General features: G+C 58.3%; 1 protein-coding gene and 1 long non-coding RNA gene across 5 annotated transcripts; one reads left to right on the plus strand and one right to left on the minus strand.

Moving 5' to 3' along the window:
* The first annotated feature begins 1987 nt into the window (after nt 1–1987).
* On the plus strand, nt 1988–25864 carry KRBA1 (KRAB-A domain containing 1). 4 transcript variants are annotated; one of them, XM_042974897.1, is made up of 19 exons: nt 1988–2198; nt 8746–8872; nt 9217–9336; nt 10032–10172; nt 10821–10976; nt 11838–11969; nt 12173–12355; nt 13233–13373; nt 14042–14260; nt 14763–14936; nt 15341–15514; nt 17675–17827; nt 18356–18538; nt 19328–19540; nt 19632–19763; nt 20803–20910; nt 21454–21615; nt 23607–24340; nt 24648–25864. In XM_042974897.1, the coding sequence occupies exons 1-19, from the start codon at nt 2187–2189 to the stop codon at nt 24735–24737; spliced, it is 3354 nt and encodes a 1117-aa protein (XP_042830831.1). In that variant the 5' UTR covers nt 1988–2186; the 3' UTR covers nt 24738–25864. The 4 variants fall into 4 exon arrangements, with proteins under 4 accessions (XP_042830831.1, XP_042830838.1, XP_042830844.1 ...); XM_042974904.1 differs by lacking the exon at nt 20803–20910 and having other exon boundaries at nt 12134–12355; XM_042974910.1 differs by lacking the exons at nt 19328–19540; nt 19632–19763; nt 20803–20910 and having other exon boundaries at nt 12134–12355.
* LOC122235439 lies at nt 7283–7780 on the minus strand. The gene is made up of 2 exons (XR_006213516.1): nt 7690–7780; nt 7283–7397 (listed from the first exon to the last, which is right to left on the minus strand). It is a non-coding gene; the product is annotated as an uncharacterized LOC122235439 (long non-coding RNA).
* Nucleotides 25865–26376: the final 512 nt, after the last annotated feature.

Genomic DNA, 26376 nt, shown 5'->3' on the forward strand with positions numbered 1-26376 from the left:
GCCATTTTCACGTGGAGGAGTGGACAGTACCATTTATCTTTAGGAGGAAGCTGGCCAATTTGTTTGGGAGAACTACAGCTGGCTAATTCACCAAAAGCCAATTCACACAATGGCCAGGTAGCCAAAGGCCAAATATGATGAAACTAGACCACTGAATATCAATTTGCTGAAAACCAAACTGAATGATTGAGAATCTTTAAAAAATGTGGTCCAGCGACACTCCTGCCTCTGTCTCTGTGCCGAGCCGCCAAACACACACTTCCAATGGAATTCAGGAGAGTTCTCCACAACCACTTTGCAATGCAGATACAGAGGCAGGGCTGGATGTAGGAACAAGGTCAGAGGTACAACTAAAAGAGATAGGAAGGAGGTTCCTCAAGCACTGGGAGAGCTGGCCACTCAGCAGATTGAGCTTCGGCAAACTGGTCATTGAGCAGACTGGAGGCTGGCAAATCTTAGCGACTGCTGACCCAGTCTACAAAGGGGGGTCTCAGCCTGGTCGGGTAGGGGGCGGTTGAGTCAAAGAGATGCCAAGACTCTGTACATGCTATAATAAAGGTGTGTCTTGGGTGGAGAAATTACTTTTTTCTAAGTTAAGGGATTTTAGAGACTGAGGGTGGGGCGAGGGGAGGCACTGGGAGAAGGGACACCCTGGCTACTGGGAGGAAACCTACCTCAGCACGAATACTGGGCACACAGCACAGGCAAGGGGCTTACCACAAGGGGCTACGACCTTTAGGGATCCTGAGATCAGATGCTGAACTTGAAGCTTTCCTTTTCCACGCGGTGAAACCGTTGTGATATCTTCAAACACTCCCACAGCGGATTACACACACACACACTCACCGGTCTGAATTGGGGTTGCCAATTCTTTAGGCACGAAGGCCGGGCTTGGCCCTGGGTATGAAGCTGGGCAGTGACTGAGAGTGGTCTCCCCTGGAGGCCTTTCCTTGAGAGGCCAGGCCAAGGATGTCAACACTGTACCCCAGAGTTCCTGGAGGTGACCAGCAGCAAGGCCAGCGGACACCTATGGCAGGCCAGAGCTGCTTCAGGGACCAGCACTGGGACTGCTGGGCCAGAAATTCTCTTTCCCCAAATATTCCAGAGGAAGAGCCTGTGGGGGATGGGAGCGGGGGAAGCCGGTTCCCCGGGGCTGTGGGCCTCTCCGCTTGGCTGGACCCGTGCCTCTGTCTCCCAGAGCCGGTTTAGCTCCACATGCCCACCTTCTCTGAGCTGTTTTAACAGGGGGTGGTCCCCCAGGGTCGGAATGAGGCTCCTTGTGCTCAGCAGGGATCCTCCCCCTGCCCCCAGCCCACCACGTCCTGACCAGAATGGTGGGGCCCATGCTTCATTCACTCATCACACATTTATTTGAGGACCGCCTACGTTCCAGAAACTTCTGGGGTCACCTAAGTCAACCAAATAGGCCAGCAATTGGTCACACTGGCCCGGCTCAATGCTACCGCGAGCGAGGGAGCGGGGTGGCAGATCTGAGGATGCGCGGGGGTCCGGCTGCCACTCCGACTCACCCCCGACCGCGCGGCCCGCGCCGTCCGGCCTGCAGACTCCTCTTCACCCCTGCGTCCGCTTCCCCCCCCCCCCCACCTCCCCGTGGCCTCGGAAACGGTCGGTTTACGGGATGTGACCTCTGGGAGAGGCGGGTCCCTTTTCAACAGAGCATCCCCACCTGGCACGGAGGATGCGCTCAGTAAATGTTGGATGTAAGAGTGGATGACGGATGGATGATGGATGAATGCGTTCCCGCGTGCGGACACACCCGGAGGCTGGCCACCAGGCGGATCCCGGCGCGGAGTCCCTCCCTGCAGCCTCCCGGGGTAGTGAGCCGAGCAGGTGGGGAGGGGACTTCAAGGAGGCCGCCCCCGACTCTGTCGCGCTGCGGGAGCCGCGGCGCCCTCTGGGAAGGGTAGTTCGCGCCTGCGCCCAGCGGGCCGCCGAAGCCGGGGGTCTCCGGGCGGAAGTGGGGCCACGTCTCTGGGAGTGGGGGGCGCCGGGCGGCCGGGGCGTCCCCAGCGTCGCCTCTCGCCCACTGCCCGAGACCACCAGCCCCGCCTCCATCCGCGTTGGCCTCGGTCGCCGCTGTCGCCGAGGGTCGCGGCACAGTCTGCGGGCGGGGAGCGGGCGCCGCGGGCCGCGCCGGAAGCTGAGAGCGGAGGTCGAGTCCCGGAATGGCGCGCCAGGTAAGGCGAACCCAGGAGGACGGAAGGACCGACGGACAACTCGGCCGGTCAGCTCCGCGCGGCGTGGTGCGGTCCGGTGGTAGGGCGGGGCGAAGACCCCGGGACCCGCCAACTTTGGGGTCTGGCTGTGTTCGGCCAGACGGGCCTGCGGGGCAGGATTTCCTGGCGAGAAGTCTAGCCCCTCGGACGACCCCAACCCCTCCCCAGTCCTCGGCCCCCAGTACCCTGTACGTGGAGCCTGTCTCCACCTTTGGAAACTCGTTCCTTTGGGTTACGCATCGCCCTCCCTCGGCGTGGCCTCTTTTAATTGCTAGTTATCCTGGCAGCTGTGGGCACGAAGGCCTCGGGAATGAGTAAATCTGATGCGTTTATTTGGTAGGCTCCTGGACCCTTGGGGGAGGGGGCGTGAAACAAGGCCCCAGGTTTTATCCACCAGGTAAGGTGTGTAGATTCGAGAGCTGGAGGAAGAGCCCCATCTGTCATAGCCTGGGCAGTTGGGGCTAGTTGCGTGCGGGGCTGGGAAGGTGCCGGGAATACGGGATGATACCTAATGGGGAATTGTCGCACGTTCCCCTGGGTGAGGGACCGGAGCCAGTTCTGTAATTCTGGTGGCCCGTGAGGTTGGGCCAGCGTCAACCAATTGTAGACTCCATGGTTTGGAGGTGGGCGGGGATTGAGATGGTGGCTGGGGCCATCTGTGGCCAGGCATAGCCCACACTGTACCAGAACCTCCAGTCATTAATGGCCCACAAGCTCCTGGGAGAAGGCAGGAAAAGTGGAAGTTGCGGGAGCAGAGGCAGCCTTGCCCGAAGCTCTGGCTGTGCAGTTAAGCAGCCCAAGGGCACCCTTGCTCAGATTATGTCCCCTGGGCCTGTGCTAGGCCCTCCTCATGCTGCAGTTTCCTTTTCTACAAAATGAGAGGTTTAGACCACCAGTTTTTCAGATCTGATGTTCCAGGAAGATCTGAAACCAGTTTTTAGAGAGGTTTAGACCACCAGTTTTTCAGATCTGAAGTTCCAGGGTCCTCACACCCTGTAGCTTCATAGAGGAGGTGGCTAGAGTGGCTTTGGGGAGCAGGAGATTACCATCAGATGGATAGTTATGGGAAAGATCTCCTGTCTTCCTGTCCAGTGTGTCTCCCAAATACCTAGGGATGTGTGAGCACAGCCCATAAGTGGGGAGCAGCAGGGTGCAGAGTCTGATCTGGGAACCCAAGCCTGAGGCACTCTGGGAGAAGGGGTCTAGGCCAGGAAGGACTGTGGAAAGATGGACTGGCCCTATGGGCACAGAAGCTGTGGTTTTCATGCTGGGCTAGTGGCAGGGCAGAAGGAATGTTTTAGGAGGACCAGCATGGCGGCAGTGAGCCAGGAGAATGCACAGTTACAACAATCCTGGGTCAATCCAGAAAACTCTTCTCCTGTCGGCTGAGGGAGGGAGGCCTGAGCGTCACAGAGGAGGTGAGGTAGGGCTCGCAGGGGACAGTGGGTCCAGACTGCAAGCCAACAGCGTGTTTCCGTCTCCTGAGGCAAGCATTTGTGCCTTACGTGTTTGCATCCCTTACACACACGCTCCTCACTGTGCCTCCGCTTTTTCTGGGCAGAGGGAGGCCATTGATTGAACCACCTACTCTGGCCACAGTCAGTTCCCATTTCCATTTTATAAGAACTTTGTCCTGAAGAATTTGTCTTGAGGCTGAGATGGTGAAAGACCTGGAAACCATCCCTTCTAGATGTCTAAAAGAGCTGGGTGTATTTAGCCAGGAGATAAAGAGGCACTCGAGGTCAGGAGTAGTGTGTGTGTGGACGAGTTCATTCTGTGTAACTGGACGTCAGGCTGACAGATTTGGCTGCTGCAATACTAATCATAACACTTAACTGTGTCCCAGCATTTGGTCCAGGCACTGCCTGTGTTAATTCATTTAGTCTTCACAACATCCCTAGGCTGTAGGCCGATTTTATAAATGAGTTCACCGAGGCCCAAGTGGGTTAAGTAGCTTGGCAAGATGCCATAGCTAATATGAAGCAAAGCAGGGAGTGGAATTCTGGCAGCCTGGCTCCTGGGGTCCAGCCCCAACTCCTGTGCTGTACCTTGTCTGTGCGTCCAGAACTTCCGAACTGCCAGATTGGGCCAGCGATAGGACCAGCTGCTGGAAATGTGGTGAGCCACCCATTACTGAAGGCATTCAAGTGGAAATTGAAGAGCCATCCTGTTTGGGGTGGAAATCGGCATTTCATGATCCCTGCTCCTAAAAGGTCTACAGCTGTTACCTGTGATTTTTAGCTCACAAATGCACTCCACTTGAGAGCTGGCTCCTAGGAAGAAGGGGGGCCGAGCCTGTTTGCAGAGGTCTGTTCTCCCGTGTACTTTTCATTTCCAGCGAGGCTGGGCAGGACTCCAGCCTGTGACTGGACTGTAGTGCTCCCCTGCCCGCTGATTCTAAGCTGAGAATGTGTCAGGATAACGGAATGTGTGAAAATGTAGATTTCTGGGCTGACTCCTGATTCAGTAAATCAAGAATGAGGCAGGGAAATCAGCCCTAATTATAAGCAAACTGAAGTAAATCATTTGAACCCAAAAGCCCTTTTGTTTTTTCAGTCATCATGTTATAAAAAGCTTCTGATGGGAGAAGTTGAGGATACAGAGTATTTTTCACTCAGTTAGTTAAACAGAGAACTCGTCTGCCTACCTCTTGGGATAAACTAACTCCCCAGGAGAACTGTCCTTCGGCTGTCCTGAGTCCTTACTCCCACATTCCCCGCTCCAGCCAGAGCAATGCCATTTGGACTCTTCTGCCATTTAGCAGTGGCCACAGGAGCCTTTATTTGTACTGAGGATCCGTCACAGCAAACTTTATTGGGTAATAATAATTTTTTAAAAATTAGAGCCATTTGATGCTTGTTTTCTTAAGGTTTACTAATATTATTGGTTATAGCGACAACTAAGCCCAGCAGAAAGGGCACCCGAGTGTCAGCTCAGAGGTCCCAGTCCTACAGTTGGGCGTGAAAGCCTGCAGGCGTGAAGCCTGATGGTGTGTTCAGCGCACCCAAACTACTCACATCTGCCCCGCGGCTCGGCCGCCTTCTCCAGGTGGCTAATCTCTCCCATCGGGCTTGGTTTGACTAGCTTCCAAGTTCTGGGGATGTCTTATTTTGCTCTGGTATATTGGCCAGAGTGAGAGTTTAATAAAAATTTGTATGGCTAGCATAAAAGCAAAATAACTGTGACCTGATGGCCCTTCCCTGCCCCCTCCCCATCTTTCCTCAGCTGTAGCAGTGAGCGAATGGGGCAATTAACAGGGGGTTCCGACCTTGTTGGGTCTGGGATCCTCTTTTTCAATGTTGGAAACTCCCCTGAACCCTATGTAGTTGTATCCTTAGCATATTAGATGGTAGTCCTTGCAAGCATTTTAAAAGAAGTTTTTTCAGTGTTACTTTTAAATTTTTAAAAATGTTTTTATTGTTTATTTATTTTGAGAGAGAAAGAGAGAGAGCATGAGCAGGGGAGGGGCAGAGAGAGAGAATCCCAAGCAGGCTCCACGCTGTCAGTGCAGAGCCTGATGTGGGGCTTGATCTCACGAACCGTAAGATCATGACCTGAGCCAAAATCAGGAGTCGGACATGCAACCAACTGAGCCATCGAAGTGCCCCTTTTCAGTGTTACTTTTAAAGGACACACGTCCCCTTTTCAGTGTTACTTTTAAAGGACACGCACATAATCACAACAGAATCTGTATACGTTTAAACGTAGTCATCAAAGTGTGTAAGCAAAAACGTGTGTTCAGTCAGTAAGACCGTGTTTGTGACCATTCTGACACCAGGCGTGTTAGGGCAAGTCTGAGGCTCTGGGTCTACTGTGCAGATGAGAACTTTCTGACCGAGGTGTCTCCCTGCGCCATCAGCCCTGGGGTTCCCCTTGCCTAGGAGGGAGAGAAGGAAGAGGATGTAGCCGGGAGGAGCAGAGGGACGAGAGAGTGTAGCAAGGCAGTGGGCTGTGGGCTCTGGGAAGGAAGGGAGCGTCCTGCGCTCCCTGGCTGGGGACTCAGTGGGTAGAGCATGCAACTTTTAATCTCAGAGCCGTGAGTTCAAGCCCCATGTTGGGCATGGAGCCTACTTTAAAAAAAAAAAAAGAAGAAGAAGAAAAGAAAAGAAATATCGTCTACCAGGAAGGCGCACTAGAGACTCCGTGCCCAGGGTTTTCACTGGGGGCTGGTCACATAGTCACTTCCACCTGACATGGAACAAAATCCCAGAGTTCCGGAATGAAAGTAAACGATCAGCATGAACCACACTGTGCAAACAGTCTGGGCCCAGTGAACCACCCTCCTGAAATCCAAGTTCCCTAACACTGGCCAGGCCCAGCCTGTAAGCAGGGTGGCCTCAGGCCTGCTCTGCTAGTTGTTATGCACAGACCCTACCATTGACTACATTGTGTATGTCCAAAAGCCAGGAAGAAATGGGGGTGGCTCTCTGAAAGATGTTTTTGAGGATGTCTGAGCGTGTTCCTGGAAGGGAGTGAGCATACGTGGGCCAGAGAGGTGGAGATTAGTTCCAGAGAGACTCCTGGCTGGCCTAGTGGGCTGTAGAGGGAGGATGGGAACCTCCATCCAAAGACATCCACTGACCAAAGACAGGTAGGTGGTCAGTGGGGAGGCTGCCTCAAGCCTCGTGTGTGTGTGGATGGGGTCCCGACCACTTCAGCAGAGGAGCGGAGGGCAGTGGTTGTGACCATGTGGTACCCACTGTCAAAGGGTGACGGGTAGAGTGGGAAGCAGATGCCATGGGTGACAATGCTGAGAGTTGGTAGCAGTGATGGTTTTAAAGTCGCTGACTTGAGATGATGAAACAAGGCAGTAGATTATTTGCTTGATTAGGAAGTGTTTTCATTTTATTCACTAATTTTTTTCTTACAAATAGTTGAGCATCTATTTCTACACCAGAAGGACCCTTCCCACAATTTACGTTCTGTTTGCTTAATTTGCACAAAGTGAATTTTTGCTGTAATTTAAAATTCATACCTATCAGATGCTGGTCATCTGGGGTCTCACAGCCATCTTAAGGCCCACTTAATGATTATTTTTAAAGAAGTCAGGACAAAATGTTTCTTTTATCTTACAAAGCAGGGGATGCTCTCCAAGGGTGGTCCCAGGTTTCTTCAGAGCCCTTCTCTGCACAACGGATAACGGTGTACCAGGCTCCAAGCCTAGAGGGCCAAAGAGTGAAAGGTCAGGGAGGGGGACAGAGTGAGGGAGTGTGGAGGTGGGAGCAGGGAGCCCTGGACGGTGGCCGGGAAGGGCTTGGGTGGCATCATCTCCTGCTAGAGTGTAGTGCCCACGAGCTGCATGGGCTTGGTGGTGAATGCTATGGGTCATGGCCATGGCAATCACCGTGGCTGGCTGGGGCCCTGAAGGTCAGGTGAGACCAGGAAAGTGAGGGCAGGCTCAGCCCAGCACAGGCCTCGATTCTGGCAAAACAGCTGGAAACCAGAGTCCTACCTGGCCGGGCCAGAGGGTCTACAGAAGAACTGTGGCCATAAGATTTGGGGTCTGAAGTTCAGGGGCTACGAATACAGCACAGGTGCGTCGGCCACTGGTTTTCTTCATTCACAGGCACCCAGCCATCTGTCTGTGGGAGGGTCTGCCTCCTCTAGACTTGTGAGCTGTTTGAGGTTTTCTCTTTCCCCCTCTTCCTTGGGGTGGGACAGGGAGGAGCAATGTAAACATTTTGCTTGCTTGATTCCTGACTGTTGGGTCCTCCCCACTAAAAAGCGTGGAGTGTCTCGTTCGTTGTCGTCCTTACTATCCGTTTTATGTGTCAACTTTTTTATATGCTGTAGCGATAGGATCCCAGGTCCTTGCACACCCAAGGTGAAGCTTGCTTGTTGCCTCCAGGGGTTCTCTAACATGGTGAATTCAGGGCTGGCTGGACTTCCCAGCCTGGAGTTGACCTTTTCTGAGGCCCAGGCTGAGGGCCACGGATTGTACCAGCTCCTCTGGGAACCTGTAACAAAGGATTACAAACCAGCTTACCCAGCAAGTGAATTCTCTCACTGTGCTGGAGGCGACAGGACTCAAACCAGGGTGTGGGCAAGGCCATGCCCCTCTCTGAAGGCTCTAGGGGAGGATCCTCCTCCTCTCTCCTGGCTTCCGGTGGTTCCAGGCCTTCCTTGGCTTGGGGCTGCGTCACTTCAGTCTCTGCCTCCGTTGTCACTTGGCCTTCTCCCTGTGTGACCGTGTCTCCTTTTTATGAGGACGTCGGTCATCCTGGGTTAAGGGCCCACCCTACCTTAGTATGACCTCACCTTAGCCACATCGCCAGGGACCCTGTTTCCAAATAGGGCCACATTCACAGGGGCCCGGGGTCAGGGCTGCAGCCCCCCTCTTTGTGCACACAGTCCAAACCCCATCACTGTCTCTTGAGCAGATTCCCGTCACCCCCTCACCTGCCCCCACGTGCCAGCCCCCCGCCAACCCTCCTTGCTCCCCACTTCCTGGTGTACCCCTGGTGTCGCCAGGCGGGAACCACCAGCTCCCCTGAGGTTGTGCCCACAGGTGTCCGTGGCCTTCCAGGACCTGGCGGTGCGCTTCTCAGAGGACGAGTGGCAGCTGCTGGGGGAGGGGCAGAGGGCGCTGTACCAGGACGTGATGCGGGAGAACTACGAGACGCTGCTGTCCCTGGGTAAGGAGCCCGCTCGCCCAGCGGGCCAGCACCACGTCCTGAGTCGCCCTGGGCCCGGCGGGCCTTAGTCTTACCTACTAAATGGACACAGTTGGAAGTGGTGTTCCGGGAGCCTCGGGCCTCGCTGGGGGCCTCGCTGATCTTCTTTGCCATTGTTTCTGGGTGAGATCTGGCGGGTGCTCCGGAGCGGAGCAGGCTGGTCTCTGAGCACCCGACGGCCCTGCGGTTCTTGGGGTTGGGTGGTCACACCGAACACTCACGTAAGCAGCTGTGTGATTGCGTGTAGTTGGGTGGAGGCCAGCTTCCATTCCCAGGGGGCTGTCCCTCCCTCTTTTCTTTCCCAGGGACAGCTGAGCTGCTCCCCCTCTCTGCCTTCCTGTCTCCTACGGAGCCTGCTGGAACCATGGAAGGCAGGAGCTACGCTGGTGAGGGGCAGGAGCCTCCCCAGGGAGGAGGCCCCCTGGGTGAGTAATCCTGGCAGATGAGGGTCAGGCCGCGTCGGGTGTTCTGGCCCCCTGGGCCCAGGGGGACTCACTCTTGTCGCTTTCACTGGGTGGTCCTCAGCCCCTGGCTCTACTCCTCAGGGACCACTATGACCTCAGCCCTTGCCACACTCTATGCCCAAAGCCCTCTGCGACTTTTTACCTTTTGCCCCCCCTGGGCTGGGAACCTGGCACACAGTTGCCCATTGTACGCAGGGCTAGGAAGAAACCTAGGGTCACCCTTGGAGACCTACTCAAGCCCCCTTCCCACCACCAACCGCGCAGAGCCAGCCTGCAGCTCCCGAGGGTGCTGCCACAGGGCTGACATCTGCAGACCTCACATGGTTGACACGGCCCACGGGCCCAGCCTGGGTGAGGCTGGGAGGTTACAGGTGCCAGGAAGGGCAGAGGGCCTGGCTGCCAGGAGGGGCGGGGGAGGCAGCCCTCCTTGGCGCTCCCCTCCGAGAAGTACCAGGTGCTGAGCGACGGTACCTCGAGTCCCCAGCCCCGAGTCCTGGCTGTGCCCGGGCAGATCCTTTTACTTCTGGGACAGAAGTCACTCCACGTGCTACTCACGTGGTAGGAGAGTGACATGAGACGTGGTTTGATGTCGTGCACAGAAGCGTGAGTGCGGAGCTGACAGAGGGTGTGGGGGTTCACTGCGGCCTTTCTGGCAGGAGGAGCGCCCCCGCATAGCCTGCACCTCACGGCCCTGGTGCAGCTGGTGAAGGAGATTCCAGAGTTCCTGTTTGGGGAGGTCAACCCCGAGAGCGAGAGCGGGGGAGCCGGCCTGGACGGGGAGCGGGCCAGCCCCGAGGGTAAGTCGGACAGCGGCCGCTGCATTCCACAAGATGAAGTTCAGGCTGCAAGCTGTGTGCCTGCCCAGTTCCTGCCAGACCCTAGGCGGAGTCCCCGGCTCACGAGCCCCGGGAGCACGTCCGCCCCCTGGAAGGCATGGGTGGTTGGTGAGACAGTGGCTCCCGACTCTTCTCATGGTGGTTTCTACGTGGCTTCAGCCACACCTCATGGCCCTGTCGCGTCGTGCCCTGTGTGGCAGCTGAGGCCAGTCCCTGTTCTGTAGATGAGGAAGAGGAAGCCACGCAGACTGGGCTCGGTGCCCCCAGCCCGTGCTCTTCCCACCTCCCCAGACTCTTGCTCCCTCCCCCTGCTCACCGGTGCTGTCAGCTCAGACTGCACCTTCTCTCGAAGTCTGTCCCCACCAGTCCTGGCCTTTGAGCCTGCTCAGTGGATGGTAAATGAAACGGAAAATGGGGTGGGAGGATCTTATGGGAACAAGACCGTGGCTGGGAATCTGTATTTCAGAGCCCAGGAATGACAATGCAGAGGATACTGCCTTGGTACTGGAACATGGCAAGGAAGGGCCCGGATGGGACAGTGTCAGGGGCTTTTTACCCATTGCTGGGCTTAAATTCTGGCTTCCAGCGTCCTGTCCTTCCTCCCAATAGCAGCTGTGACCGTGGAGACATGCCCTCTCCGAGGCCTGCTCAGCTGCCTTCCAGACGCGTCTACTGGCTGGCCCAGCCTGGCCACCACGTCTAGTAGCAGCTCATCGTCCAGCGGCCTTCCTGGAGCCGGGGGACAGGGCAGTCCCCTCCCCATCAGTGAGTGTGACCCAGCAGGGGCAGGGCTCGGACCCTGGAGTCAGGGAGACTGGACTCTGTGCCCTCTGTTATCTCTAGGACTCAATTTCCCTTGTTGTTAAAGGGGGCAGGCTCCCCAGAGAACGGGACAAGGTTCCCTGTCTGTAGACCAAAGAACAGGTGTGATGCTCGGTCCCTGAGCAGCCTCTGTCCCAGCCCCGCTTGTGCTCTGTGTGCTCATGCGCAGTCAGCTGAGGGCAGTGTCTAACATGCAGGCCCATCGGCAAGGGGACACCTGTGCGCCCCTGATCGGAGTCTCAGACCTTCCCCCTGCTGAGAGCAGAGGAGGGTGAGGGTAGCCACTAGAATTCCTCTGGAGTCTCATTGTATTTTCGGAAATTCTTGCCAATTTTGCATTTGTCAGAATAGCTGGTTTTTAAAGTATTTTAAATGAAGAGGGACTAAAATTGACACCCTTGAAAAACAGACCCCATTTAGCCTGTGACTTTAGGTGTCGTCTGGCAGATTCGCTCTGGGGGTCCATGTGCTCAGACTTGAGAAGCAGGAGGGCAAGATTGGGTCCTGCGTGTTAAGGCTGTTGGAGCGACTTACTGAGCCAAAGTCAGAGGCTGGAATGGGGGGGTTCCAGGTTATTCAGGGAAAGCCTGTTGGTGCTTACAATGACACCAGAAGGAAACAGAGACAGACTCCTAGGACAGGCCCGCAGGAGCTGGCCCTGCCGCAAATCCAAGTTTCTAGTACTTGGCTGCCCCCCCAGGGATTTGAGGTGCTGAGAGGTCTGTTCTGTGGGGACCAATCTGGGTCGGTTCCTCAGGACCAGGAGCCAGGGCTAGAAAGACCTTTCTGTCTCTCCTGTTACAGACACTGCCGACAAACCAAGATCTACAGAGAAAGAAGGCCCCGAAGCCCCAGGTGGGGAGCCCAGCCCTCCCACCTGTAGCCCCAGCAGGAAGAAGGGTCACCGGAAACAGGAGAGAGGGCCCGTGGGGACAGGTGAGAGGCTGGCTTTGCGGAGAGTGGGGTCTGCCCCGGAGCTGAGCGGGGAAGGGAAATGGAGGCACGTTTGGCTCACACACGTGTCAGGCGGCTTTCTCATCTCAGCCCCCTGACCACCCTACACGGCAGATGTTGTCCCTGCTCACACAGACCTTCTGAAGGCCACCGTCAGGCTGCACTGACCTTGGCCGGTCTTGTAGGTGCCGTGGGAATCTCTCCTGGGAGCAGCCCCTTGCAAGGCCTTATCAACTGCCTGAAGGAGATCCTTGTGCCTGGGGCCCAGCACCCTGAGGTGTCCCCACGCTCACTGCCTCCTGTCCCCGGCCGGGACGCCTCTCGGCTAACCAGAGCAGAGCTGGGGCCTGGGAGCCCGCCCTGGGGAGGTGAGTCCCCCGGGGACCTGTCTCCTCAGGTCAAGGTTTCTGAAGCCCCCAAATTGCCTTTCGGTAGCTCTTTCTCCGAACAGCAATGTCTTCCCAAAGGATCGTTCCCAACGTGGCTGCTCCAGTATCCTCAGTGTCCTCGTTCTGGTCCAGGCGGCTTTCTTGGGAGGACGGCATTCGGTCAGCTCGTAGGCGGAAACTCAAAAACAGACTCGGCCCTAGATCCTCGTGTGTTTTTTTCACCCGTCTTAATACGGGACCCCTGAGGAGGAGCCGTGCCTGTCACTTCACGTTGGCACTAAGTGCGTGTTTGGAGGAGCTTGGGGGATCGGGCGGCATGGTGGGGGCGGGAGCGCCGGCCCGGCGTCTGACGCCTGGTGGCTGTGAAGACTGTGCCCGGCCCCTGAAGCCCTTGAGCCTCGGCTTCCCCATCTGTAAAAGGGGTTAACTGTCCCCCCTTCGGGGGCTGTTGTGAGGCCCCGGTACGGTGACGGACTGGTGTTTGCTTGTGAGAAGCTCGGTCCGGAGATGCCAGCTCGGCTCGGGGCCCAGGGAGCCACGTGCAGGTCGCAGCCTGTCAGCTCGCTTCCTGCCGCTGCTACCTGCGGTGACGCCGCGTGCCCTGCCTCCATGCCGTGCCCGTGCATCTTCCCTCCCTCCAGCCGTCCGGTTCAGGGAGGCGTGAAGGCAGGCGTTTTTAAACCGAGCACCGAGCACCAAGCTGACAGCGGCCTGTGCAAATCTGAATGAGCTGCGAGAACACCCACATCTCTAGATTCCTGGCCCCGAACCCTTTTAACTGCTTACCTGGATCGGCTGCTTTTGGCTGAGCGTCATGACCGGGCCCGGGGTGAAAGTATGTTCCTTTTTCCTGTAGTGAAGTCAGAGGCAGCTTCCGGGGACTGTCCCCTCCAGGGTCTGCTGAACTGTCTGAAGGAGATCCCCGAGACCCCGCACGGGCGTCCCAGCGCCTCGGGCGTGCAGGAGGATCCAGGGGCCTACGGGAGGTGTTCTGGAGGTAAAGGCCACTGGCCAGGCAGGGAGGGCCCCAGGACACCTTCCATTTCCTTTCCCCACTCTGAGCAGGGTTCCACAGCCAGGCCCTCAGGCCCTGGCCTCTGCATGTAGGTGGGGGTCACCGCATGTTGGGGGCGATCCCTGTCATGTCGGCTCGGCATGTCAGAGGCGCTTCATCCGTCCGTGATCACCATCCAGCGTGGCTGTGAGAGTAGGGCTGAAAGTTCCAGAAGGGAGGAAGGGGGCATAGGGAGGGGTAGGAGGCTGAGAACAGAAGACACGGCTCTGGCTCCCCGTACACACTCGGGGCATAGTTTCAAATTGGGCGTTGTCCTCGTGTTCGCGTGGGCTGGGGTAGCATTTCCACTCACTGTAGCTCACTGGTACTCAGTAGCTTCTCAGACTATTGGGAAAGTCGAATTGAGACGGGCTTGCTGGCCTTGGAGTAAAGACGTGATTTGGTGCCGCCGGAGGAGGCTGATGTGGCTTTCCTCAGTAGAACCCCCTGGAGGCGGCGCCCCAGAGGGGCCAGGGGCAAGATGGGAGTGCGAGTCGGCGCATGTCAGTCCGTGAACAGTGACTGCTTTGGAGCCAGAGACTGCTGTAGAGGCCAGGGGCCTTGGGAGCCCCGTCCCAACCCTACAGAGGCCTCGTGTGGGCTTCCCACAGGGCCCAGGCCCCCCCAGACCCCTCCTCCCGGCCCTGGTCCAGGAGCTGGCGGCATGCCCCCTGTGGTGAAGACAGAGGACAGCCGGGCCCAGAGCCCCCCAGTGCCTGCGTCCTGTCAGCCCGGCAAATGGACCCACAGCCCCTCTGCCACCAGCAGCCAGGGGAGCAGTAGAGACACCAGAGCGGTCCAGGTGCCCAGCTGGGGCCCCGTAGCTCAAGGTGAGGCCTGGGGGCATCTGCTCGAGTCCTCCCCAGTGGGATTCTCAGCCCCACCAACAAGGTTCTGCCCACCCACAGAAGAGGGAGCAGGTCCAGGCCATGGGGGAGGAGGGAGGGACCACGCCGTGCTTCTCTGGCAGTGACTCCCCTCTCTTAACCCACATCCTTCTCAATCCGGGCGCCCGCCCCGGAGCCTTCCGTTGTAAGGAGCCTTCCGTTGTAAGGACTTTCGTTTTGCAGAGGTTCCCTGCTTGCCAGGAAGCTGGCCCCTATGTACTAGCGGGTCTGTCCACCCCACCCCTGGGCCTGGGGTACAGTTGTGTCTTTCCCATGTAGGAACAGAGAACAAATCAAAGTCCCCCGCAGGGTGTCCTGCCTGGCAGGCCCCCATGCCTGGTGCAGGACTTGTCACCCCTGCAGAAGGCAGGTTGGGGCAGCCAGCCTGGGGCCGGGCCAGGGGAATGTGCCCGAGATGGTGATAGGGCCGTCTCCCCTGTCCCAGCCGGCAGTGCCTCGAGCTCGCCCCTGGAAGCCCTGGAGGCCTGTCTGAAGGGCATTCCCCTGAGTGGGTCGTTACCTCCCCAGCCGCCGGCCACCTCTGGGTTCCGGAGCCCTCAGCCGGGAGATCCCGGGTCTCAGAGGCCCGAGCTGCAGCCCCGAAGATCACACAGTGAAGGTAGACGGGGCCCTGGGCACAGGGTGGCATTTGTCCCTGCGCATGGCATAGGGGGACACTGAAGACGTCGTTAGGTCCCCCACTCCTCATCCTGGGCCATGAGGTGCATGTCCTTCTCTAGCTCCCTTACTGATGCCTGCCCCCAAGCACTTCCTGAATGTGGGGGAAACCAGTTCAACTCTTCCTGCACACTGCCTCCTCTGAGAGCTCTGGCTTACCTTCTAGTCCCAGGAGACCAACAGTTGGGTTCCCACAGGTTTTTTAACCAGAGCCGTGAGCCCCCAGCCTACGGGGAAACCCCTGTGGGAGATCCTGCGGGGTAGGTCTCCTGGTGCCCACCCAGGGCCCCGGGGACCTCATGCCCAGTGGCTTTCTCATGATGTCAGCTGTGCTGTTTCCTGCAGAGGTGGCTATGGGGCCTCTTCTGGCTCTGAGTCTGCAGGGCTATGTGAGAGGCAGCCCTGCCCTCCCCTCAGGTCCCCACAGCACCCCTACCAGCTTCTCCTCATCCAGCAGCACCGATGGGGACCTGGATTTCCAGAGCCCAGGGGGCAGCCAGGGGCGTCAGCCTGGAAAAGGTGAGCCGCCGGGCCTGCGGCCGTCAGTCCTGGGAAAGGGTGGGCTCTTCCCCTGCCCACATCGTCTGACCCGACCAAGTCTGGCCGCCCTACCCAGTGTCTGGAGCAGAGCTGGGGATGTTGAGGCAGGAGCAAACCCAGGACTTATTACAGGGTGGGAGGGGGAGAATGGGGGATGGGGGGGTTGAGGGGTGGGGAGGGGAGTATCCATTTTAACCACTAGGCTCAGAAGGGGCAGGACGATATCTAAGGTCTCTTAAAAAATAGAAAAGGGTCTCCTTTAGTGTCAAATTCTCCCTTGTCCCAGCCATAAAGAAATGCCTATGATATCAAACTGACCTCTGACTTAGGGAAAGAAGTTCAGAGGTTCAGGTTCATGTAAAACCACCTTAAGGAGTGTCTGTGGTGACCTGTGTCTGTCCTAGGTGCCCCCACAGGGAGGCATCCACTGTGAGCTGTCACACCTCTTTGGAACCTTGCAGGATTCTGTGGGGTCCCCTCTTGACCTTTTTACCCACTTGAATAGTCTAAGCACTGCCCTGTCTGCACTCAGTCCCCCTTTGCTCACCTCATGTGTTATCTGTGGAAAGCCTAGAGCTGCCCCAGGACTCTGGGCCAGGCTAGCTGGGGCCCGCAGATCACCACTGGGGGCTCCAGTGTCCACGGCAGCCCGGATTCCTGCATCCTGCCACGGTCAGCTGCTGGTGTGGGGGCTTTTTCCTCCCCAAATGCAGCCAACTTCTCTTTTTAACATTTAGTTTTTATTTGTTATTGATTTTATTTTATATTTATTTATTTATTTTATTTTTTAAATGTTTATTTAGTTTTGAGAGAGAGAGACAGAGTGTGAGTAGAGGAGGGGCAGAGAGAGAGAGGGAGACACAGAATCCAAAGCAGGCTCCAGGCTCCGAGCTGTCAGCACAGAGCCCGACGTGGGGCTCGAACTCACAAACTGTGAGGTCATGACCTGAGCCGAAGCCGGACGCTTAACCGACTGAGCCACCCAGGCGCCCCAACTTTTAGTTTTTAATAGGTAATCACAGGGTTTTCGTTCAAAAGCTAAAACAGGTTGTGTAGGAGAGATGATGCCTCCCCGCCCCCCACCCTCCCGGGTCACCACTGCTGTGAGTTCTCCCCTTCCGGGGCGTCCCGTGCGTGGCCAAGCTGCTTGTTCCCTCACACAGGTGGTTGCCCGCTCTACACAGCTCCCCCACCTCATTTTTTGTTTTACCGTTTGCCTTTGGCACCTTCCTGAACTTTCTCTGCATGTTTCTTGGACACTAGCCACACCCCGTTCCTCTGAACCACCGGACAGTGTCGGTCACAGGGCTTGGCGCGTTGCTTGTTTGGGCAGCCTCTCTGGGGGCACCTTGTTTTCTAAGAAACCCAAACTGCAGGAGAGGCCGTGCTGCCTTTTGGAAGCTCTCAGCCCAGCTCTGCAGCTCCCTCTGTGGCTCTGGAACTCAGGAGAACCGCATTCGGGGCTGCTGTTGTTGAACTTTGCTGTTCTAGCACCACACGGCGGCCCAGAGCTCTGGTACCCTCTCTTTCTTTGTGCCTGGCCTGGCCCAGTGTCTGCAGACGCCTTCAGGAAAGAGCGTGGCCGTGGCGGCAGCTCCCGTAGATAAGGGCCTTTCCTTTTCTGGACTTTTGGCCCATCCACTTCCTGCTGTTTGCACAGCTCTGGCACCTGAAATGCGTTATTCGCGATGTATTTGGGTTTTTTTCCCAAGTTGTGACTGCACTGGTGTTGGCCTTCTCAACCTGCTGCGTCATGTCCAGAGGCGAGGGCACGCGTTTTCCTCCGTGTAGTGGAGGGGGCCTCATGGCGTTCGGTCCTCACGGCTGTCTGTGGGCGAAGCAGCATGGTGGCCTCCCTTGCCAGGGTGGAGCAGGGTGTTGTGAGGGAGCCTGACCTGTGTCTGTGGCTCATCTTCCGGCTCAGACAGCTTGGCCTCTTCCAGGGCCAGCCCAAGCAGGCCGGCCCAGAGCCGGGACTGACATGTGTTTGGGACTGGGTGCCTGGCGCGACCGGTCCAGCGCTCCATGCCGCCTCCCCGGGACCTCAGCTGCCCCGCACACAAGGGCATAGCCAGGCTCCCGGGGTTCACAGAGACTGAGCTCTGAGCATCCAGGATTGCAAATGTTGGGTTTTCGCAGGAAGCCCAGTGGGAAGCTCCCCACTCCAGGGCCTGGAGAACTGTCTCAGAGAGATACCTGTGCCCAGGCCACAGTCAGCCTCGTCCTGGTCCTCAGCGGGGGACAGGGGGCCACAGAGAGCGGAGCCCAAGAACTGGACGGCAGATAAGGAAGGTAAAGCATGGCCACCCCAGTGTCTGAGAGCAGGGCAAGGCGACTCCCACACTGCCAACCCCCGCCCTGCGTCCCTGCGTGGCCGGCAGGCCCACTTCTAGCCCCGAGACAAGATGCTCTGGGGATGGCCCTGGCAGGGGCTTCTGTGAGGCCAGAAAGCCAAATAGCGCTGCCAGGATCTGAGTGTGGGCGCAGTCAGGGCAGGATACACAGCCCCACCATGCACTACTCTGGGTCCAGGCCTGCTCTTTCTATCCTGGCCGTGCCGGCCCTGCCCGCCTTCAGCTGTCCAGAACACTCGCTGAGCTATGGGGCCCTCAGGAGTGCAGGTGGCTGGGTCTGGGGAATGAAGAGGTCCTGGAAGGTTTGGGCGGCTTCCGGGAGCATCTGGAGGCCTGGTGTGTGTCCCACACCTGGAGCTCGTGTGCCGGAGAAGCCAACAGCGGCAGAAACTATTCTCTGTCCAGTAACTTCCTTGTCTCAATGCCCCATGGGGCTGACAGGCCCTTTGGCTTCTCATTGAAACAGGACTGAGGGGCGAGGCCTGTGAGCCAGTCCACCTGGGACAGAGCCAGGGGGAAACACCCACCAGGAGCTTCCGGCTGGCCAGCCCACAGGCGCTGACCTCTAGCAGCATCCCCATCTGTTACCAGCGAGGACTCAAAGACCACGGGGCCACCAGGCCGGGACCGTGGCGGTGGCTCCAAGATGGTGAGCTGACATCTCCCTCTGTGTTTAGTGGCAGCCCTTCCCTCCAGATAAAATCCTCCATGAGGGACTAGATTTCCCCTTCCCTCTCCTCTGTTCCTTCCGTCTCCCGCCATTGCCCCGGCCGCATGCTCCACACCACAGGCTGCGTGCTAGAGCAGGTGGGCCTTCCCCCACCTCCCTCCAGCTGTTGGCTGGAGCATCCGAGGTGTGCTGAAAGAAGACTGTGACCCGGGTCGCTGAAAGGAAGGCAGGAGAATGGTTTTTATGCAGCCTTTGGGTTTCTCTGGGAGAGGACTGGTCATTTCCTTATTGCAGAGATTGCCTGGGGCCAAGGGGGGCGGGTCTCCCTCCTCTGGTGCCACTGCTCCTTTGCACTTACAGCAGTGTTCCCTCCGAGCCCGGCCAGAGTGGGCTGGCAGGGTCTGACTTGTTTGGCTCAGTGTGGTATTTCTAAATATTCCCAGCAGAAAAGAACTGGCTTGGGGTGGGGGGTGAGGTTCCTGGGGACATAACTGAGTCTCTGCTCTGGACCGCTGGTCCTGAGTGGGGTGCAGGTAGGTGCAGGCCTGGCTGGAACCAGGGACGTGAGACTCCGGGAAGGTTCCCCTCTGGCGTTCTGGAGCAGCCCGGCCAGGCTCAGCCTCGCTTCTGTCCGCCTGCCAGCAGGAGTGGGAGCTGTTCAGCGTCTACCCGCGCTCGTGTGGGGCCGTCAGCTGAGCTGGAGGGGGACTTAGCCTGTTCGCTAAGGTAGAGGGTCCTCCTGAGTGTTCTTTTGTTGTCATGGCCCAGGGGCAGCCACGAAGCCCTCCCCACTCCATTGCCTGGAGAACTCCCTGAAGGGGATCTTGCCCGGGAGGCCCTTGCACTTTGCCTGCTTGGCAGGCCCCGGCTCCGGCTCCGGCTCCGGCTCCAGCCCGGGCCTCAGCCCCAGCCCTGGCTCCGGCTCCAGCTCCAGCCTCAGCAGCTCGGAGGGAGAAGAGCTGTGGCAGCTGCTTCCACAGGGTGAGCTTGTGGGGGGGACAAGGAGAGGCCAGGGAGCCAGGCCCCACGGGCACAGCCTCTGCCCTGACCCCTGCTTTGGTTGTGTTGCCAGAGAGGGACCGCCTTCCGAGCTGCAGGGGTCCTGGCCCCCTGTCCCCACGCCCCGGCGGCGCCCCTACAGGCGGCAGCCTGGGTGAAGGCCCACGGAGAGCAGAGCCCGGGGCCCCCTACGGCCTCCATGCAGGTGAGCCTGGGGTCTCCCGAGAGGGGCCTGGATCCCCATATTGCCTGACTCTTACCAGGAAGTTCTCTATTTTTGTCATGCTTGAGTTCCCCGTCAGCTGAGCTGCGTCTGAGAGAGGAGGGAGGGCCCAGGGCCCAGGATTGTTACACGAGTGTGTTTAATTAGGAAGCCTGGCAGTGAACTTAGTCCGTATACATTCCATACGTGTAATACATACACAGTATATGCACTGATAACGTCTCTATGTACACACACTGCTGTGTTGGTCCGAGCCTACCCGCGGTGCCGCTCTCAACAAGGAAGCCTGAGGCGCCCACCCAGCCCCGACTCATAGGCAGCCAGCCCCACAGATGTTTACCTAACGGGCCTGTCCCCTGGGGTTCTTCTGTCATAGGATGCATGTCAGCAAAAACCATCAGGGAACTTGGAGGGACGGGATCTATTACTCACAGGCCCTGCAGGGTGCACAGTAGGCCTGAGGGGCGCACAGTGTGGCCGCAGGTAGGGAAAGGAGAACAGTGTGCCAACCTGGGGCTCTGCCTTTATTCGGCTCAAGGGCGGGGCGTCGGGCTTTGTCCGGTTCACTCTTCACTGGGGAATTTAAAGCATCGGAGCGGGAATTAGGGCACAGGAAGGGAGGAGCAGGGACACTCAAGTGGCCAGTTACCTAAACCTAAGTCACCCTGGGCCCTCTGAAAGACGGGCATTCGTGGGTCGGGCGGGATTGCCAGTTGCCGTGTCGTGCAGAGGGCAGTGTGTTTCTCTGAGATGGATGTTTTCTGAATGGACGGCCCGGCGATTGGACGCTTAAGGTCAGGGGTCAGGCACTTGGGCTGCATGTCCGTATATGTGTGTGCACATATGATGATGATCGTCATGTACACTGGGAAATTTGATAATAAACAAAAACTGTCAACAGTCAGACTCTTCCCCCCTGGGAGGACTTTGAGATTGTGCTGTCAAGAAGGCTGGAAAAGCTGTGTGCCATTGCGGGCGGCCTTGCCTCTCGGTCCAAGCCCGGCCAGGTGTTTGCCCCCAGCAGGCAGAGCCGAAGAGAAGACGGGAGGCAGGTGCCAGTTGCCCTGGAGAGAAGTGTACTCGGAAATCCCGGGCCGGCCTGGCCTCCTGGGCAGCAGTGGCGGAGGAGGTAGGGGTGGGGTGAGCAGTCGGGGAAGGGAGCTCTACCCGCCCCCCAACTCGGGCCAGAGGCTCTACACTGTCCTTGGCTCCCAGCCAGGCTGTACCGCATTCCCCACTGCTCAGTGGGCCTAGTGGGGAACAGCAGTGTGGGCCTGGGCACGGGCTGGCTTCCTGTGGCCCACAAGGCGTCCCCAGCGTGTTCCTGGAGGGGGCGGGAAGGGGGAAGGGGGCTTGCCAGTCACCGCCCTCTCCATCTGCCCTCTCTGGCCTCCCCCTCGTGGTAGAGCTGGAGATGCCAGGTCCTGGCTGCAGAAGACTCCAGAACTGATCCAGTCTGCCCTCATCACACGTGCCCCAGCAGGCCATTCAGCAGAGCCGGACTCCCTGACAGGCCTTGTGTGTCCATCTTGCATCTCATTTAACATTGTTTGAAAGTTGCAAGCTCAGTGGCTTTTAGGCTTTTAGGCCAGGGCCAAATATCCACGTGCCAGAACGGCTCCTGCAAAATGATACATGTCCACACCCCAGGTGCTCTGTGCTCTCTCTACAGGGGCCGCTGTGAACCCCTGCCCTGCCCCTCAGCTGGAGAAAAGGCCCGGGCCGGGGCCCTGCCAGCCCCTTGGATCGGCCCATGGGCCCCTGTCTTGGAAGCCCAGGGTCAGTGAAGAATCCAGGGGCCTGGGGCCTGCAAATGGAAGACCAAGTGTTGCAGGTGAACTGGTGGCTTCCCTGTCCCCTCAAGGCATCAGGAGTCCTGCAGGCAGGGGTGGGCAGGGGGTCCGCATCTGCAGTGGCCACCCGCCTTCCCTGCCGCTCAGCTCCTTCCTGCGGGGCAGGCCGGCCAGGAGCTTGGGAAACGCTCTCTCTCAGCGCCCTTCCAAGCTTTTTGGGTCATAGGTAGGAAGAGGCTCACCTTGATCTCCAGGGTGCTTATTTCACTTCAGTGTTCTCTAACAGAAATAGCTGGCTCTTTCATAAAAGCACTCAGATACTTTTTAGAGGCAAGGAGACCAGAGTAAATAATGCCGAGAGTCAAACCTTGGAGTTCGAAGAGACTTTACAGACGTGGAAACTGAGGCCCAGTAATGCAGAGTGATCTGGCCAAGGGCATCCCAAGAGATGTGGTTCTGCATCACACCTGACCTTGGGGAAGCTCCTCCCTGTACGTGTTAGAGGCACGTGAGGGAGGCCCTGGCGCGCGTCCTCACTGCAGGGTATGCGCCAAGACTCTCACACCAGCAACCCGATTGGGGCTCCATTGCTGGCTCGTGGGCTCTGCCCCTCTGGAGGCACAGCGGTTTTGTTTTGTTTTTTAAATGTTTATTTATTTTTGAGAGAGAGACAGAGTGTGAGCAGGGGAGGAGCAGAGAGAGAGGGAGACACAGAATCTGAAGCAGGCTCCGGGTTCTGAGCTGTCAGCCCAGAGCCCGACGCGGGGCTTGAACCCGCGAACCGGGAGATCATGACCTGAGCCAAAGTCGGACGCTTAACCTTAACCGACTGAGCCACCCAGGTGCCCCTGGAGGCGCAGCTGTTTTTGTTTTTTTTTTTTTTTTTAACATTTATTTATTTTTGAGACAGAGAGAGACAGAGCATGAACAGGGGAGGGGCAGAGAGAGAGGGAGACACAGAATCTGAAACAGGCTCCAGGCTCTGAGCTGTCAGCACAGAGCCCGACGCAGGGCTCAAACTCACGGACCGCGAGATCATGACCTGAGCCGAAGTCGGCCGCTTAACCGACTGAGCCACCCAGGCGCCCCAAGGTGCAACTGTTTTAAGAGCACCGAGCTGGCCTAAGGTTGCCAGGCCCATGGCCTCTCTCTGGGACAGAAGTTAGAAGCCTGCCTGTGCATTGGCAGCCCTCCGCTTAAATCCTTCCGGAAGAACCTGACCAGGCAGCCCACAAGTCACTTCCGCCTCTGTTTGGAGCCGGGAGTTGCTAACGAGGGGGCAGAGCTGGGCTGGGATGCAGATAAGTGGAGGAAAGCAGGTCTGCCCCACCAGTCTGGGGCGGTAACGGGGTTTTCTTTGTAGGTTTGCCTGGGGTGGAGACCAGTTCCAAGGGGCCTTCGGATGAAGGATTAGCTGATTTTTTTTTTTTTTTTTTTTTTTTTTTTTTTTTTTTTAAGTAATTTGAGATCTCAAGTCCTATGACTCTGACTTCTGAATGGGGATGGTGAAGGCCAGGGTGCATGTGCTGAGACCGACAGCACCGGGTACTGCCGAGGTCCCCTGGCCACGCCCCTAGAGGCGTCCACGCCCCAGGCTGGTCTGGTCCTCCTGGGCCCCTCTCCCAGCTGCCGTCCATGGCCTTGGCCTTGGCCTTATGCTCTCTGCTGAGGTTTCTTTTGGCCCTGCCCACTGATGTGCTAGGGCAGGTTTAGGTGGTCTGGGGTGCCATGCTCTCAAATGGGGCACAAAGAACCTTTTCCTAGAAGGTGGGAAGGCCGCTGTCCTAAGGAAGCTGGAGACCCAGTCTGTAGTTTGTCCGGTACGTGAATTTGGGGAGCGGCCAGGAGATGTGCTACCTTTGATGTCATGAGCACTGGCATTGATATTCTCAAGCCTGAGTCACTTCTGTCCCATCTAAAGCCAGGCCTTAGCGGATGGGGAGGATGCCAGATAGGGCAGCTGATGGGGCTCCCTGGGGGGAGAGAAAGGTTCTGACAGCCTGAGAACTCTCTGTCCCTGCTCTGGTTTTAGCCAGGACCCAGGGCAAGCCACTTCCCAGAGGCCTGCCTGAGCCACCCCCTGTGGCCGCCATCCCTCCGGCTTTGCCGCAGACACCCCCACAGCCGTGCCCCTGCGGAAGTTCTCTGCAGCAGGAACTCCGCGGCCTCGGTGCCGCCCTCTCGGAGAAGCTGGATCGGCTCGCCGCCGCCCTGGCGGGCCTGTCTCAGGAAGTAGCCACTATGAGGACACAGGTGGATCGGCTGGGGAGGCGCCCTCGGGGCCCTGGGCCAAAGTGCCAGGCTTCCTGGCCGTGGGCCCTCTCCCGGGGACCTCGCTGGGCCAGTGGCCCTGCTCACAGACACCTGCCCTACGGGAGACAGAAGGGCCCCGCCAGGCCGAAACCAAAGATCCTGCGTGGCCAGGTGGAAGGCTGCAGGGCTGGTGACGCCTCAGGCCTCTCCTGCAGAAGATTCCGCCCGGTTCCTCAGCTGCCTCCAGACGCCCCCACGGCAGAACCTTCTGGCCCCGACTGCAGCCCTTCCCAGCAGCCCCTGTCCTCAGCACGCAGCTGCCACACCGTGGTGACCGCGCATGCCCCCCTCGGACACGCCGGGGGTCCGCAGAGCGCCCCCAGCTCCTCAGTGCCTACCGCCGGACCCCCGCAGGTGGCTTGTGCTACCGCCAGTGTGGACGCCGAGCCGCCGTGTGTGGCAGCCCTGCCTCCTGGGACCCGGGGCCGGCCCAAGGACCCCAGCAGCCTGATGGTGGGGGTCCAGAGGGCCCTCGGGGAGGAACTGTGGGGTGGGGGGTGTAGGGCCCTGAGGTGGGGGGCCCCTAGCCACCTTCATCAGCTCAGCCCTGCCGAAGGCAGCTCGACCCTGGCCACTTCCCCCAGGTGCCGTCCCACCCCCTCATCCTGCTCCAGCCCAGCCTTCCCCGCCTCTGGACCGTGAAGGGGCTGGGAGCTCGGCCCTTGACCCCACCGCCCTCCGACTCCGGGATGCTGCTTGCTCAGGGAGGCCGCTGTCTGGGGTGCGTTTCTCAGCCACGCCCCTGGCCTCCTTGGCTCAGGTTCATTCAGGTGTTGCTTCCCCGTCTTGTCCTTCCCGCTGGATCTGTCCTGGCACGCAGGTGGGAGGCGCGCCTGCCCGGGGCGGCTGAGCAGCTGCAGCGGGACCACGAGAGCCCCTCTTCCTGGCACCTGCCCTTCCTGATCTCGGCACGAAGCGGGGCTTGGCTCTTGCTTTCCTGGTAAATAGGGGCATCGGTTTCCTTTGGAGAGAAGCCCCACTGTTTCAGCTGGATTTGCCCATGTGGAGTCTGATGTTAGAGAAGTGGGGTGCTGAGGGAAAGGCCCTGGGCTCCTGCCATCGGTTATGGTACCGGCACGAGTACCCAGTCGGCTCAGCTCCTGCCTCTCCACGCTTCCAGAGAAGTCGGCAATCTCCCAGAAGGCTGGGAAAGTCAGCCGCAGAATGGAATTCGCACACGACTCCTTTGAAGAGTGGCTCCTGTTCACCAGGCAGCTCAAACAACAGACGTTTACCCTTGAGAGTGTGGAGGCCAGAGTCCAAGGTCGGGGTGTGGCCGAGGCGCCGAGGCAGCAAGGAGGGTCGGCCTCGGGGCTCTCTCCTGGCCTGTCCGTGGTCATCTTCATGTTCACGTGGCTTTCTCCCTGGGCACAGATCTCCAGATTTCCCCTTCGTGTGAGGGGGCAGCTGCGCAGGACCAGACCACCCGAGTGCCCTCACTGTGGATCACCTCTTTAAAACCCCGTCTCCAAATAAGGTCACGTTCTTAGGTATTGGGAGTTAAGACATCAACACCAATTTGGGGGCACAGTTCAAACCATAACGTATGATGGACTGAGTTAGTCTTCTCGAGTTTGTGTTGGGAAGAAGAGAGCTCCTGCTCTGGGCCCACCTCCTCAGGTGGCACTCGGTTATATACTGGGAGGCTTGCGTGTCACCTGCCTCCTGTCCTTCCCCAGGGTCAGATATTTTGCCCTAGCCTTATGTTCCCACTTTAGTCCTTACTAGATGTGAAGAATTTTCGGGAACTGTGTGTGTATACTTGATGCCCAGGAAGGGCCGCCAAGCATGGCCTGGCATGGTTCGCTCTGCTGCCAGGACCAAGGCGCTCGATGGTGGCACAAGCAATGCCTCGTGCCTGATCAGGGACACAGCACGCTGGGGACACACACAGGGCCTGGCCTGTTCCCTTGGCTGCCCCTACAGACGCAGCAGGCTGCTGATGTGGGACCGAAGGGGGAGGGCCTGGGGCTGACAGACACCCTGGTGGGGTGGGGTGGGGTGGGGTCGGGCGGGGAGGCAGGGAAGCGTTAAATGTTTTCAGGACGGGAATGAGTCCCAAGGTGACCGTCTCAGAAGCCAACGTCTGTCAGATCATGTAAATAGGATGTTTGGAGTAGGCAGTCTCTTCACATGTAGCCATACTTGGTAAGAGAACACGGAACGGAAAAGTTCTAGGCTTTCCACTCAAAGACCTCAGGAAGATGAGTCTTTTTCGGGCTGCGGTGGGCAATGCGGGGCACGGCTCAGAGCCAATGGAAACGGTAGGACAGGGATGAGGGGAGAGGGTCAGGGGGTGCGGTCAGGAGGAGGAGAGTTCTGTGCTCCCCTGCTCGGCCCTCCCTCTGTCCTGCCCGCCGGCCTCCAGTCCCCTGGCCCCTTTCTCGGCGGCGGCCGTGGAGGTGGTCTGCACCCACCTCTGTACGGCATTTTAAGGTTTTGTTTTGTGGACTCTACCAGTGTCAGCCGTCACACAGACCCTGCGTAGC

The sequence above is a fragment of the Panthera tigris genome, chromosome A2, assembly GCF_018350195.1.
Source record: "Panthera tigris isolate Pti1 chromosome A2, P.tigris_Pti1_mat1.1, whole genome shotgun sequence".
In the NCBI taxonomy this organism is placed as follows: domain Eukaryota; kingdom Metazoa; phylum Chordata; class Mammalia; order Carnivora; family Felidae; genus Panthera; species Panthera tigris.